This window comes from Gymnoscopelus microlampas, assembly GCF_963454915.1.
Source record: "Gymnoscopelus microlampas genome assembly, chromosome: 17".
Classification (NCBI taxonomy): domain Eukaryota; kingdom Metazoa; phylum Chordata; class Actinopteri; order Myctophiformes; family Myctophidae; genus Gymnoscopelus; species Gymnoscopelus microlampas.
The window spans coordinates 19126558-19143228 of record NC_139954.1 but is presented as its reverse complement, the minus strand read 5'-3'; the positions used below and the strand labels follow the sequence as shown (position 1 = coordinate 19143228).

Below are 16671 nucleotides of genomic sequence, written 5' to 3'. Positions count from 1 at the left end.
TAAAACAAACATTTCTAAACTGTTATGAGATGTCAAAACAATCATGAATCAGTAGTTTATATTTATACAATCATTATACAGTAATAAAATGCTACAGCACATGACTCATTCAGAACACATATCGTCACCTTATTAAACTAATGGCCTAAGTCATTTTTTGAGGAAATGATATTTTTGCCTAAGTCAGGTCCTCATGACACTGTCCACCTCTGGTAAAATGGCCCAACTCCTAATTGAAAAGGATCATACTGTTCACGCCCCTTTTAGTATAATGGCCTAACTCCCTAGTGTGACTTAGGACAAAATAGGCCTTTTGTTTGGCCTAAGTCACATGTTTTTGTGACTTAAGCCAAATTATTTACTGATTTAGGCCATTTTGTAATTTGTTTTGCTTTTTATTTTGGCCTAAGTCAGATTTAATCCTATTTAAACCTATTTCAATCTCTTATGTTACATAACTGACAGACAGTGTTATTTCTATTTAAATAGTCATAATTTGTTATAAACATTTTGGGTGAAATGATTAAGAAATATCATATAGTTTTGTTCTGGATCAGTTTTTTATTTTTCCTGAAAACCTTGAAAAAATTACTTAGGCCATTAGTTTAATAAGGTGATGATATACTGATACATCAACCATAACACTGATACATGTGAAGTTAATATTATTTGTCCAAATGATGTTTTACAGAACTAAGTTACTCCACCTCACAATCAAACCTCTACAGCATAATTCCCAGTATTAAACTGGCATTATGTAACTTTAATGAATATAATGTAATTTTGTCCAATCTGTATGGTAGAGTACAGTATGTTAATACAATATAACTTATACAATTGGGGTGGTTGTATTTTGTCTCCCTGCTCTTCTATTGAGACATTTAAAACGAACGCTACTGTAAGTGTTTTTTTTTTTTTTTTTATGCCAATAAGAAAAGTGGAAATGTGAGTAATTTGTCCTCCATTGATTAGAAATTTTGGATGTGCTACCTTTTTTTCAATTTTTACTTTTTATATGGTTTGATTAAGTGTTGCACCCTTACATCTGGATGAAAGCAGTTGGTCCTCCCTGGTCGTTGGCGTGAGAGAAGTGAACGGTAGCACAGTGAACGTCATCATGTGGCTTTGTGGTTTGTGTCTGCTCTGCAGAGGAAGGACTCACAGGCGTCGCTGAGACATTTTCATACTCAGGGTCGGACACCGACTGATGGACATAGGAGATAGACAAGATGAGGAACTATTCTGGCTTCCTTTTTAGATTTTTCACCTCTCACCCATCTCTATTCTCTAACCCCCCCCCCTTCAAAATATGTGGACCCACACATTGTACAGTATAACCACCAGATGTGGGAGGGAGGGAGTCTTTGTATCCGCACGCACGCACGCACGCAGCACAGACACGCACACGCACACACAAACACACACACACACACACACACACACACACACACACACACACACACACACACACACACACACACACACACACACACACACACACACACACACACACACACACACGCCTGCAATTTAAGTCTCACCTGTCCAGGTTGTACAGCGTCACTAGGCTCAGTGTCAGACATCAGACATTTCTTCATGCTGGATTGAGTCATTACCATTAGTAAATAGTAATAGTTAGTAAATAAACATACTGTAAATGACAATGGCTGATGACTGGAAGTAAATGACTTGTGAGAGAAATAATGGCCTGGGATTTTTCTTATGTTACCTGATTCCCATGTAGATGAGCAGTAGAAGAGAGAGGAGCAGTACGAGGAAGAGACGGAATGCATTGATGACTACACCCACATTAGCTGCCGTTGTTTTCCCTTTAAATGGGGAAGAGAGGAGACATGACGTATGAAAGGTAAATACAGATGTCAATTATTATTTTGACATTGTCCAATAAAATGCTGTCTCTGATTAGCTGAATCTCCACTGTTATAATTATTTTAGAGAATAGTTTTATTTTAGTAAAAACTCTTACTTGTTACAGTGAGTATGATAGTAGAGTTTCTAGCCCCTAGTACAAAAAAACAAAAATACTCTAGGAGATAAAAAGCTGTCGAATGTTGATGTATGGTGCTATAGTTTTCCCCCCATTTTTTTCTTTATTTATTGTATTTGCCGGTTTCTTTAGGTAAACAAATTAAAAATCCTTACTTAAAGTGATGAGTTTGGTAGTAGAGTTTCTAGACCCTAGTTCGTTTGTGGCTGCACAATAGTACTCTCCATTGTCCTCAAGGCTTATGTTTAGGATGATGTAGTTCTGTCCCAAAGACACTGATGACGTTGAACTCTTCTTGTACCAGACGTATGAGTTCACTGGTGGGTTGGCATCACTGCTGCAGGTCAGATTCACTGAACTGCCCTCCTCTATTTCACCTGAGGGGCTCACTGACACCAAGGGGGTCTTTGGACGGTCTAATATGACATGATTTTTCAGTAGTAAAGTTGATATTTAAAACAGTAACCAAAACACATGATGCCTATACATACATACAAACATATAGTATACAGTATGTATACATACAGTACATGCATATTGTATAGGTAATAGCATCTATAGCATCTTAATGCCAAAAGTAAAACAAGCATTCCTTGTAGACATATACAGCACAAGTAAATGCTTGCGTGCATACTTTTTGAAACTGAGGAAATATTTTAATTCCCTATTTAAAATATAAAATATGAATTTATAAGGAATTCGGGTACATTTTAAATAATTCTGAATAATATAAACAATTATTTATGATATTATTGAAAAAAAGTTATCTCACATCTGACATTGAGAGTCTTTCCTGGACTTCTGAGAGTCTCTTGGTCTTTGACAGCACAGGAGTAGTCTCCTGCATGCTGACTGAGCACTGGGTCTAGAGTCACATAGTTGTGTTGGTTCTGCTTTAGAAATAAATGGTTCTGGTACCAGATGTAGATGGGGTTGAAGTCACTCAGAGGACAGCTGGTTGTACAGGACAGTGTCACTCTCTGTCCCTCTGTTACCGTGGTAGCAGGAGTCACTGTCACTGTTAGAGCTGATGGGTGAATGTTATGAATTCATCATATCATGGGGACCATGATACAGTACAAGTCTAGTTTGTTCAATTAACCCATTCAATCCGGGAACGCATCTGTGTCATTTTAGATTTGAGCTTTAACCATTATTCTATACTTTGGCTCTTCAAAAGTAGCAGATCTACAAGCTCATAGCGCGGAGCTTGTAGATCTGCACTTTTTTTTTTCAATCATGAAAATGTGTGCAAATCTTTGAATATACATTTTTTTAAACATTTTTTTAACTCAAATCTTTGCTTCTGGGGGGTCCCAGGAACAAAATATTTTGAGACGGGGGTCCGTGGCCAAATACATATCATTTTGGGGGTCCTTGACATTAAAACATTTGAGAACCCACTGATATTATAGCAACATACTGTACGTTTTTTCAAAAATCTGTTAGGATTTAGAAAACATTTGTAGAATTTGTAGAATTATACAAATGTTCACGATTTAAAAAAAATAGCAGATCTACAAGCTCATAGCGCGGCACTCGGTGCCGCGCTATGAGCTTGTATATCTGCTGTTTTTGAATATCCAAAGGAAGAAAAAAAAGACAGACATGCGTTCCGGGTCTTAATGGGTTAATTAACTGTTGAATCAATTAACTGTCACGTTAAAGTAGAAATATAGAGATAAATTCATGTTAAAATTCTATTTATGTAAGTAATTTTACTTACCAGATATATTTAATATCACTCCAGGTTTACCATTATATTTGCCATCTGGGGCATCTGTTATAATTCTGAGTTTGTATTCTGCAGAATCGTTCTTTCTCACGTTTTTGATTATCAGTTTATGGTGGTTGTGGTTCATCATATTCCCATTGTACTCTAAACGACCATTATATTTTGGGTTAGAAGACAGGTCTCCTTTCCTCCATTCAGTGAACCAGCTTATGTCAGTCACTACCAAACCACTGGGATATGAGTAATTACTGGACATTTCCACTGAAGTGCCCTCCAGGGCACAGATTTTCCTCTTGATGTAATTCACACTCCAGCAGTTTTTATCAACAGCACCTGAATCACAATCATGATGGTTAGGGTTACATCTAAATGCATTTAAATTACATGTATTTAAGTCATATTTAATATCATACTCTGTGAAAAGAGTAGGCTAATTCCTTGTACTGATTAATGGCACTGAAAGGAACATTTAACCCATAATGCATTTGAAATACATTTTCTCCCAGTCTACAGTAAAGTAAAGAAATGTAACTTTCACCAATTGAATATTTCATTATATATATATATATATATAATATATATATATATATATATATATATATATATATATATATATATATATATATATATATATATATATATATATATATATATATATATATATATATATATATATATATGTGTATAGGTATATGTATATGTAATGTAATTAATTATAATATAGATATTATAATATGTTACCCAGTTTAGTACATTAACACCTGTGTTTTCTCCTCTGTATGTTTTAGTTTTCATTTGGGTTATTTTTAACACTGCATGTATCCCCTGATAGCATCAATATGGAGACGAACTCATACATTTGTTTAAAATTGGTTTTAGATTTTTCACCTGTGTGAGATTACATAGCATCAAATGAGAATGTATTTTGGATCAAGCTATATTTATATAATAATATGATCAAAAAATAAATACAGTGTGAACGTGTTTAAGCACATTTGACCAATAGTATTAAAATCACATACATATTAATATCAATGTAACCTAATGCCGTATGTTTGCTTCATACTCACACACTGCAGCTGAGCGGGGATAATCATGGTCTTTTAAAGAACAAGAGTAACTTTGTACAGACTCAGAGGAAACTTTAACATATTGACTTGACACATGAGCCTTCTTGAACTGGTTCGTATACCAACTATAGGTAGGGTTGGTAATATCAGTCAGAATACAGCTGTGGTCACATTTCAGCTCAACTACATCTTCATTTGAACTTGCACGAGACACCTGTACGTCTGGAATGAAAGAATGTGATAGAAGTATTAATATTACATTGATCATTATTATAATTCTTATATTAATCAATTACTGACATAGCAGTACTGTACCTGTGACACTGAGACTAAGTGATTCTGATTGGCCCTTATCATCTCGGCACAAGTATGTATTTGCATCACTCTCTCTCAGGTCATGGATTCTTAGAGAGGAGTTGTTTTGTTTAGATCCATTATACATGAAACGATTTGTATCTGAGACTTCCTGCAGATTGTCATATTCTTGGCCATTCCGTTGGGCAGTAAACCATTTCTTGCTTGAAGTAGGATCTATGATAGAACAGGGCAGTTCCACCTCTGATCCCTTCAAGGCACAGATGTTTGTTTCCCCAAGAGCTACTGAAACAGAATGTTAGCATCTGAGAGGATCTGTGTGCTTCTGCTTGAATCTCATTTAAAATGTAATGCTAAAATAATAATAATGATAGACTTAAATGTAAAGCTCTGTCGTTTACATGACTTTTATATCTGCCACATTTCTGCAAAATACATTTTGGAAAGTGTTACAGCATTGCTTAAAACATAAATTACTATTTAATGATTCTTCAAAGCCACATCATATTAAAGTCACATTCCTTGTATGTGTACATGAACACATTCTGATTCTGATGATTTGGTCAAGAAATGATTGAGAATCACTTCATACCTGAGAGATGCAGCAGTAAAGCCACAAACACAGACCCAGCTCCTGCCATCAACATGGTGGTCTGGACGTCCTTCTGCTTCTCACTAGAAAGATGACTGAGTAACAACATTCATAAGAGCATCACTAAAAGCAACATTTTGTGTATTCCCACTCATACAAATGCAATCTACCCCATTTGTTGAAATCAAAAGCATTGCAGGCTACTTACTTGATTTTAAATTGTAGATGTGCAGAAGCAGTTCTGTGTGGGTGTTATTTGACACGTATGTGTGTGAACTGACATCCTTCCTCTTTGTATATGACCAGTAAGTAAGTATGTCAGATACACTGTTGTATCTGACTTACATTAATGGGTTCTTGGGCCAAAAAAACAACTGTTATATTTTGATTCCTTGACCTGAAAAAAATAAAATAAAAAAAGAACCTGCTCCGTGAACTTCTTTACATATGTTTCTAAAACACAGTGTGTATGTATCAATTTGCATATTATGTAACAGCTAATATATGAAGAGTACATTGGATCTTACATTTTCAAAATTACATAAATAGTTACAGTATGTCAGAAAAGTTTAGCTCATTTTTATATTATAAATTGCAGTGGTGTTGTGGTGTCTGGAGAAGTGGGTATAGGCCTACTCTAACTTTGCCTTAACAGCGCCCTGTGTAAAAAATAACTCTGATGATATGAATTTAGAATGCTGCCAAACATTATCATATTTGAAGGCCAGCTTAAAGCTCTAAAAAATGACAAATTGTCAACTAGTTTCTGTAAGTAATGTATGGTCCAGAGGTGTTTACAAAGTCACTTGACTTGTATTGCGGCTAATGTTTGCTTCATAAATCAACATTTTCACTGAAGGAATGTATTGTTCTGAATGAACAATCAAACAGAGTTCAGCAACTGCTTATGTAAACATCATTATTTTATTGGCTGTTTTAATGTAACATTTGTGTTTATTTACGTTTACTTGAAGCAATACCTTCCTTGACCCTTTTCCATGTTCAATACCATCGTATCACCAAGTATGTTAACACCCTTTGTTGTCTCTGTTCTGTAAGGCTTGCTGATATCCTTTTAACTTGTTAATTCAATTCTAATGAGAGGGGTTCCGGAGAGATGAAAAGAGGAAGCACAGTCATTTATACTTTAATGCACAGTGCCTCTTATTTGTAACTCAAAACCGTTTGGATTTATATTTAGCAATAGTTAACACCCGCAAACTATAACACTGTGACAGCTATTTTCAAGTGAAGTCAACAAGATGAGTCGTGCGTGCGTGCGTGCGTGCGTGCGTGCGTGTCGCTTTGGCGCAAGTCATTTTTCTTAAAAATTTCCCCGAGGCAGAGAAGAGTCATAGTAGAATACACACATGAGAATTGAACAATCTCAAATACTCAAATTCATTATTTATTGAAAAATTGATTGCTGTGCACATAAGAAGTGAGCCTGCCCATTGACAAAGAACTGCATATCTTGTACCAGCAAAGCGGGCCAACTTGCTGGTCATGCTGGTGACCAGCCTATATGTTGTTGGTGTTTGCTGGTGAATGCTGGTGCTTGTCTAAGCTGGCATTTGTGCTAGTCATGCTGGTGTTTCATGCTGATGACCTTCTAGTTTAAACTGGTATTTATATGATACCAGGACATAACATTTTTATATAACAGAAAAATCAAACACGTCACAGAGGATGAGTGGAATGCCTTCCTCTCTGCATTGATTCAGCCACCTAATCAAATTCTTCTTCACAACAGAATGATAAACAGGCTAGGGTTTGATCTAGTAAAGGCTATCACCACACAAAAAGATGCAATGATTAGTGCGTAGGCCCGGCAGACAGAAGTTCTGGGGAGATTGAGCAGATATCATATAGCTTATAAACAGGAACTGAAATGGCCTTGTTGTTCTGATGAAATATTTTGGCACACTCATTTCCCCTGCCACAGGGTTATGGCTTTCTGCCTCATATTACACATGTGAATGAAGGTATAGGTATAACACTGATCCATTTGATTCCAGTTGATAAGCTGGGAAAAAAAGTGTCTTGAGTGTTTAGTCTGTTAATAACATGTTAAATAATCATGTGTGCAACTTCCCAAACCAGTATGAGAGGATTAAAATATAAAATGAGGTATTTGAACCATAGTTATGATGAGTCTGACCCAGCCACTTCTGTGCACTGGACTAATTTTCTTTTCTTTTTTCTTTTATTTCTTTTTTAACACATATCTGTGACTTTTGTGTTTTTTTTACATTGAGCAGTGTTTTTAATGGTGACATGACTGCTAGTTTAGACAGCTTCAGAGACTTCATTCTTTGGTGCATTTTTACTCAACTCTGAAACATCTTTATTAGATTGTAACTTCTAATGGTCTGAACCATTTATTATATTTCTGGTTTAACAATTTGTCATTGTTTTTTACAGAAAACATAATACATTCATAATTATATTCAGATATTTTCTGATTCCAGAAAAAACATTCCCTTAACATTATGGAGTCAAATCCCTCTGAAAAGAACTTCAACATTCACTTGCCAAGATGTTCTAGTGTCCATAAATACTTGTTTAGATGCACCCTGTTTGTAGTGTAATGCCTTTTCTCTTCATTCTTTCAGTGTGCAGTTTTCATTATTCTGGGCTTCCTACAACACAATACTCAACCAGAATGAACAATTCACAACTTAGAATTTAACATTTTGTATCAGAAGAAACCAAGTATTTATTAACTCAATGATCAGTTTTCAGTACTGTAGGCTGAATAGTTTAATACAGGGCAGTGGAGCACAGAAGCTTTAAGTCTGGATTTAAAACTTGTCAGAGTTGGTGCAAGTCTTAGATCCTCTGGAAGTTTGTTCCAGTTGGGTCTGAGATCATAACTAAATACTCAGCACCGACTGGGCCTACCATAGGCGAACTGATACTTCTTGATGTAAAAGTTACTCATAAGGAGACAAAATCATGGTAAATCCCATGTTTATTGATTTTCATGAATTTTACTCTTTCTTCATCGCTATCTTTCTCTCTCAATGACTAGTCTGAATATTGCTATTAACAATTAATTTAGACCTAGGACACTACAGTAGGTGAGAGCAGTTATTTGATTGAGGACTGAGAACCACTGTTCAGCAGTTTACCCTTTACCTTATGAGACTATACTGTATGTCTATGCTGCCATCTGCTGGATAAGTTAAACCCCTTCTGCTATGGTTTGATCAAACACATACAGCAGAAACCATTTTACTCACTCTCAACCTCCAAAGACAGAGGATATTGATCTCGCTTTTTCACATTTTGGGTCTTTGTTTCCCCTGCATATATCTCTTCTGTTCAGAACAGAAACCCCTCACATCTGTGTGTGTGTGTGTGTGTGTGTGTGTGTGTGTGTGTGTGTGTGTGTGTGTGTGTGTGTGTGTGTGTGTGTGTGTGTGTGTGTGTGTGTGTGTGTGTGTGTGTGTGTGTGTGTGTGCACGCGCGCTGACGAGGAATACAATATTATTGCATATCCAAGGGGAAACCGTTCCAAACAGGTTTAGCCCTAGTCTATTTATAAAGGCACAGAATCTGCGTGCTTACAATTTTACTTTTTTTTAAATAAATCCTTTTTTGAATTAATACATTTAATACATTTAATACTGTACTTCACTAATACTTCACCTCAAAGGACAATCAGTCACCAGAACCAGGGATGTGTGTTTTCAGTGAGTCTGACATGATTAACATGGAGTCAGAAGTTGAATGGGCTTAGGAGGGGACAGTGTTTGATCAAAAGAATATCAAATATCTAAATATTGAATCAAGCCTGTCTGGGGTGCACACTGGGTAGACATTAAAATGACCCAAGAAGTGTTTTGAAATTAAATACCCCATTAACATTGGAAATCAATCAAAGTACATACTGCACATGGACATATGGGATTCACATTAGTGCAGTAAGACATTGCATTATAGATATTCAGACAGTAGACAAACCACTTTATGGTAAATTATTTATTTTTTATTTTACAGCCGAATAAACCGCTCGCCAGGTATCATAGCTGAGGTGCTGGAGTAAATACTAAATTGAAAGAAAAGGGCATTTGCGCACTGAAATCTGTGGTTTGAGGACCACTGGTCTATACAGAGATGGTAAAGAAACACTAAGCACATTGGATTTACATTATTTACACAACAAAATAACATTTGGGAAATTCTATGTTATATGATGGCTATAGCCTGATTTTTACATAGAATTTCCCTAATTACAAAAAACACAGTCTATTGGAATGTATTCATTGCAAAACACTTTGCAATGAAAAAAAAAAAGTACTTGCCATTACTGTATATGTACTAAGCAGCTGAGTACAATATAGAAAATTATATGTATAAAAGGTTAAAACAAACATTTCTAAACTGTGATGAGATGTCAAAACAATCATGAATCAATAGTTTATATTTATACAATCATTATACAGTAATAAAATGCTACAGCCCATGACTCATTCAGAACACATATACTGATACATCAACCATATCACTGATACATGAAGTTAATATTATTTGTCCAAATGATGTTTTACAGAACTAAGTTACTCCACGTCACAATCAAGCCTCTAGTCTACAGCATAATTCCCAGTATTAAAGTGGCATTATGTACTGTAACTTTTTTTAATGAATAAAATGTAATTTTGTACAGTCTGCATGGTAGAGTACAGTATGTTAATACAATATAACTTATACAATTGGGGTGGTTGTATTTTGTCTCCTTGCTCTTCTATTGAGACATTTAAAACAAACGCTAAGTGTTGGTTTTTGTTTTTTTATGCCAATAAAAAAAGTGTAAATGTGAGTAATTTGTCCTCCATTGATTAGACATTTTGGATGTGCTACCTTTTTTTCAATTTCTACTTTTTATATGGTTTGATTAAGTGTTGCACCCTTACATCTGGATGAAAGCAGTTGGTCCTCCCTGGTCGTTGGCGTGAGAGAAGTGGACGGTAGCACAGTGAACGTCATCATGTGGCTTTGTGGTTTGTGTCTGCTGATGAAGGACTCACAGGCGTGGCTGAGACATTTTCATACTCAGGGTCGGACACTGACTGATGGACATAGGAGATACACAAGATGAGGAACTATTCTGGCTTCCTGTTTAGATCTTTCACCTCATACCCCCCATCTCTATTCTCTAACCCCCCCCCCCTTCAAAATATGTGGACCCACACATTGTATAACCACCAGATGTGGGAGGGAGGGAGTCTTTGTATCCGCACGCACACACGCACGAACACACACACACACACACACACACACACACGCGCCTGCAATTTACAATAATCCTCACCTGTGAAGGTTGTACAGGGTCTCTAGGCTCAGTGTCAGACATCAGACATTTCTTCATGCTGGATTGAGTCATTGTACCATTAGTAAATAAACATAAATGACAATGGCTGATGACAGGAAGTAAATGACTTGTGAGAGAAATAATGGGCTGGGATTTTTCTTATGTTACCTGATTCCAATGTAGATGAGCAGTAGAAGAGAGAGGAGCAGTACGAGGAAGAGACGGAATGCATTGATGACTACACCCACATTAGCCCCCATTGTTTTCCCTTTAAATGGGGAAGAGAGGAGACATGACGTATGAAAGGTAAATACAGATGTCAATTATTATTTTGACATTGTCCAATAAAATGCTGTCTCTGAATAGCTGAATCTCCACTGTTATAATTATTTTTAGAGAATAGTTTTATTTTAATAAAAACTCTTACTTGTTACAGTGAGTTGGATAGTAGAGTTTCTAGCCCCTAGTTCATTTGTGGCTGTACAATAGTACTCTCCACCGTCCTCAAGGCTTATGTTTAGGATGACGTAGTTCTGTTCCAAAGACTTAGGTGATGTTGAACTCTTCTTGTACCAGACGTATGAGTTCACTGGTGGGTTGGCATCACTGCTGCAGGTCAGATTCACTGAACTGCCCTCCTCTATTTCACCAGAGGGGCTCACTGACACCAAGGGGGTCTTTGGACGGTCTAATATGACATGATTTTGCAGTAGTAAAGTTGATATTTAAAACAGTAACCAAAACACATGATGCCTACATACATACAAACATACAGTATATGTATACATCAAGGGGCAAGTCTTAGATATTTACGATGAGGCCGACAAAATGGCCAGAGTGGCGCTGTTTTACCCTGCAACGACCTGCGGTGTCAGAAAGAATTTATTTTAACGCAAGTGAATGGGTTTTTTGACAAACTTTAGACTAGATTTTCTTACTGTAATAAAAATCGTCATAAATTCTATATGCTTCCAGTCGCTAGTTTAAAGTCTCCTTTCAATCATCAAGATATGCGTTTTGCTAAATTATGGTCCTATTTATTTTAAAATTGACGATAAAGTAGGCTATTCTCTAGGAGGGGCGGGATGATTTGATTGACAAGCTACACAACCAATAGCATTCATTCCCCGCCCCCCCGCTCTTGATTGACAAGCTACCCAACCAATAATGGTCTGGTCTCATTCTGACGCGATATTGAAAGATGGCGGACCTACAGTCGTGGAACAATCGGCTTCATTTTCGGTCTGTAGAAAGCAGCGGAGTGGCTTTGTCCATCTCGTAGTCTATGGTATACATACATGCATATAGGTATGAATTGTATAGGTAGTAGCATCTATAGCATCTTAATGCCAAAAGGAAAACAAGCATTCCTTGTAGACATATATACTGTACAGCACAAGTAAATGCTTGCGTGCATACTTTTTGAAACTGAGGAAATATTTTAATTCCCTATTTAAAATATAAAATGTGAATTTATAAGGAATTCTGGTACATTTTAAATAATTCTGAATAATATAAACAATTATTTATGATATTATTGAAAAAAGATTATACTCACATCTGACATTGAGAGTCTTCCATGGACTTCTGAGAGTCTCTTGGTCTTTGACAGCACAGGAGTAGTCTCCTGCATGCTGACTGAGCACTGGGTCTAGAGTCACATAGTTGTGTTGGTTCTGCTTTAGAAACAGATGGTTCTGGTACCAGATGTAGATGGGGTTGAAGTCACTCAGAGGACAGCTGGTTGTACAGGACAGTGTCACTCTCTGTCCCTCTGTTACCGTGGTAGCAGGAGTCACTGTCACTGTCAGAGCTGATGGGTGAATGTTATGAAATCATCATTTATCATGGGGACCACGATACAAGTCTATAGTTTGTTTAATTAATTAACTGTTTAATGATTAATCAATCAAATAACTGTCACAATAAAGTAGAAATATAAAGAGAAAATCATGTTAAAATTCCATTCCAAGTACTTTTACTTACCAGTTATATCTAATATCACTCCAGGTTTACCAGAATATTTGCCTTTTGGGTCATCTGTTATAATTCTGAATTTGTATTCTGCATAATCGTTCTTTGTCACGTTTTTGATTATCAGTTTATGGCGGTTCTGGTTCACCATATTCCCATTGTACTCTAAACGACCGTTATATTTTAGGTTAGAAGAGAGATTTGAGATTTGAGATTCAGTGAACCAGACTATGTCAGTCACTACCAAACCACTGGGATATGAGTAATAACTGGACATTTCCACTGAAGTGCCCTCCAGGGCACAGATTTTCCTCTTGATGTAATTCACACTCCAGCAGTTATCAACAGCACCTGAATCAAAATCATGATGGTCAGGGTTACATCTAAATGCATTAAATTTCATCTATTTATAAACATTTAATATGTGAAGAGAGTAGCTAATTCCTTGTACTGGTTAATGGCACTGAAAGTGTATATATATAATTTAATGTATTATAATATGCTGCCCAGTTAGTACATTGACACCTGTGTTTTCTCCACTGTATGTTTTAGTTTTCATTTGGGTTATTTTTAACACTGCATTTATCCCCTGATAGCATCAATATGGACCAAAACCAATACATTTGTTTAAAATTGGTTGTAGATTTTGCATCTGTGTGAGATTACATAGCAACAAATGAGAATGTATTTAGGATCAAGCTATATCTATATAATAATATTATCAAAAAATAAATGCAGTGTGAAAGTGTTTAGCACATTTGACCAATAGTATTAAAATCACATACATATTAATATCAATCTAACCTAATGCCGTATGTTGCTTCATACTCACACACTGCAGCTGAGTGGGAATAATCATGGTCTTTTAAAGAACAAGAGTAACTGACTACAGAGGGAACTGTAACATCAAGATATTGACTTGACGTATCCAGCTTGAACCGGTTCTCATACCAACTGTAGGTAGGGTTGGTAATATCAGTCAGAATACAGCTGTGGTTACATTTCAGCGTAACTTGACTTTCATTTGACCATGCACGAGTCACCTGTAGGTCTGGAATGAAAGGATTTAATAGAAGTATTAATATTACATTGATCATTATTATCATTCTTATATTAATTACTGACATTAATTACTTATAACTAATTACTGACATAGCAGTACTGTACCTGTGACACTGAGACTAAGTGATTCTGATTGGCCCTTATCATCTCGGCACAAGTATGTATTTGAATCACTCTCTCTCAGGTCATGGATTCTTAGAGAGGAGCTGCTTTGTTTAGATCCATTATACATGAAACGATTTGTATCTCCTGAGACTTCCTGCAGATTGTCATATTCTTGGCCATTCCAGTGTGCAGTAAACCATTTCTTGCTTGAAGGATCTGTGATAGAACAGGGCAGTTCCACCTCTGATCCCTTCAAGGCACAGATGTTTGTTTCACCAAGAGCTACTGAAACATAATGTTAGAAATATGAAGACAACACTGGACTTTATCTGGGCACAAAGGAACCAAAATACAAACTGGGAAACAGAACAGTAGAAATATTCTTTCAACACAGGCCCTGAAGCATCTGAGAGGATGCATTGTGTGTGTTTCTGCTTGAATCTCATTTAAAATGTAATTCTAAAATATTAATAATGATAGACTAGTCTTAATAAAATAAATAAATGTAAAGCTTTGTCGTTTACATGACTTTTACGTCTGCCACATTTCTGACAAATACATTTTGGAAAGTGTTACAGCATTGCTTTAAACATAAATTACTATTTTCTTTTTAAACGTTTTGTTTATTCGTTTTTGTTCTTTTACATACTCATAGGTAGTACAGACATTTACTGAAGCGAATAGGCAAATAAACAGAGTATCTCCAAACAGTGAAGAAAATAATTAACAGGATAGACAGTAAGAAAAAGGATCAATTGAGTAAGATATAAATAACATCAAAACAAAACAAAAACAAACAGACAACACTCACAAAAGAAAACAACAACAGACAACAAAACAAATACACAACGTAAAATATCCAAAAACATGTATGTATATAGAAAACAGTCCATGGTCTATAAACGCTACATCGAGTTAGGCACAGGTCATTGAAAGCAATTGTACATGTCAGTGAGGTGAAAAGCAGGTTCACACCAAGGGTTCATCATACATCAGATTGGTTACTTCCATATATGCAGGTTACAGACTCATTCAGGTTCCGTTGGGGGATCGAGTGCAAGATTATCAACGTGCGATAGAAAAGGCTGCCATGCCTTATAGAATTTTGAGATAGAGCCACGCAATGTGTATTTCATTTTTTCTAATTTTAAAAAGTATAGTATATCACAAATCCAGCGGGAATGGGAGGGTGAATATGTTTTCTTCCAATGGGTCAAAATAAAATGATTCTTCAAAGCAGTCACTGTCAATAATTTCTGTCTGAGAGTGACATATCAAGTCACATTCCTTGTATGTGTACATAAACACATTCTGATTCTGATGATTTGGTCAAGAAATGATTGAGAATCACTTCATACCTGAGAGATGCAGCAGTAAAGCCACAAACACAGACCCAGCTCCTGCAATCATGGTGGTCTGGACGTCCTTCTGCTTCTCACTAGAAAGATGACTGAGTAACAACATTCATGAGAGCATCATTAAAAACACAACATTTCCTGCAATCCTACCCAAGCAAAATGAATTTACCCCAGTTGTTGAAATCAGAGCACTGCAGGCTACTTACTTAATTTTAAAATATAGACATGTAGAAGTTTTTTTTTTTTACTAGAAACAGGTTGGATTCTGTGTGTGAATGTTATTTGACAAGACAGTATGTCAGTTGTGACAGTATGTCGACAGTATGTCACAGTTGTGACAGTACAGTATGTCGACAGTATGTCACAACTGACTGTATGTCACATACTGTACGTACTGTACACGTCACAACTGACTTCCTTCCTCTTTTTGTATATGACTGGTAATGGTATTCTAAGTGAAGGGCACTGTTGTATCTGACTTCATCATCATCATCATTCGAGTGCCCTCGAGATCTGCGACACAAGCTGCTTCCACTGGTCTCTGTTGCTCATTGCCACCCCAAGTGCATTCACAGTCAGTCCTGTATCCCTACTCAGAACATCTGGAAATGTGAGTGGTCTAGTTCCTCTTGATGGGCAGGGTAGTCTCCACAGAAGAATATCTGAAATGACCTGGTCTTTTGCTCTGTGACAATGTCCAGCAAAGCGGAGTCTTCTTTGTGCCACAACAACTGAGATGGAAGGGATGCCACCATAAATCTGAGCTTTAGTGGGATGGTTCCTCCATGAAAGGTTCTGGACACGCATGAAGAGTCTTGTGTATGTTCCGTCCAGACGATCCCGTAGCTCCTTATTCATTGTCCATGTTTCGGCACCATACAAAAGGATACTTTCCACACAGGCTTTGAAAAGGTTGATCTTGGTAGCTCTTGAGATGTCTGAATGCCATATTTGATGTAGCTTATTGCAAGCACTCCAGGCCTGACCTTTCCTTGTCAGGAAGTCCTTTCTGCTACTGACTACATACGATCCTAGGTACTTGAATTCCTCAGTTTCTTTGATGTCACTGCCGTTTATGGAGCAGATGGTTGGATGATCAGAGTCTTCATTCTGTGAGTCTGTATCTGACTTACAC

At 36.6% G+C, this 16671-nt stretch overlaps 1 protein-coding gene and 1 long non-coding RNA gene across 4 annotated transcripts; both read right to left on the bottom strand.

Moving 5' to 3' along the window:
• Positions 1-892: 892 nt before the first annotated feature.
• LOC311064718 (uncharacterized protein) lies at positions 893-15663 on the bottom strand. 3 transcript variants are annotated; one of them, XM_084084641.1, is made up of 9 exons: positions 15537-15663; positions 14179-14460; positions 13844-14062; positions 13024-13362; positions 12596-12850; positions 11459-11725; positions 1730-1814; positions 1542-1599; positions 893-1204 (listed from the first exon to the last, which is right to left on the bottom strand). In XM_084084641.1, exons 1-9 carry the CDS (start codon positions 15640-15642, stop codon positions 1040-1042), a joined length of 1776 nt encoding a protein of 591 aa, XP_083940767.1. In that variant the 5' UTR covers positions 15643-15663; the 3' UTR covers positions 893-1039. The 3 variants fall into 3 exon arrangements, with proteins under 3 accessions (XP_083940767.1, XP_083940766.1, XP_083940768.1); XM_084084640.1 differs by having other exon boundaries at positions 1730-1829; positions 11465-11725; XM_084084642.1 differs by lacking the exons at positions 893-1204; positions 1542-1599; positions 1730-1814 and adding exons at positions 9690-10795; positions 11038-11095; positions 11206-11305 and having other exon boundaries at positions 11465-11725.
• LOC311064721 lies at positions 4911-5862 on the bottom strand. Its single transcript, XR_014602744.1, has 3 exons — positions 5721-5862; positions 5129-5413; positions 4911-5035 (listed from the first exon to the last, which is right to left on the bottom strand). It is a non-coding gene; the product is annotated as an uncharacterized lncRNA (long non-coding RNA).
• Positions 15664-16671: the final 1008 nt, after the last annotated feature.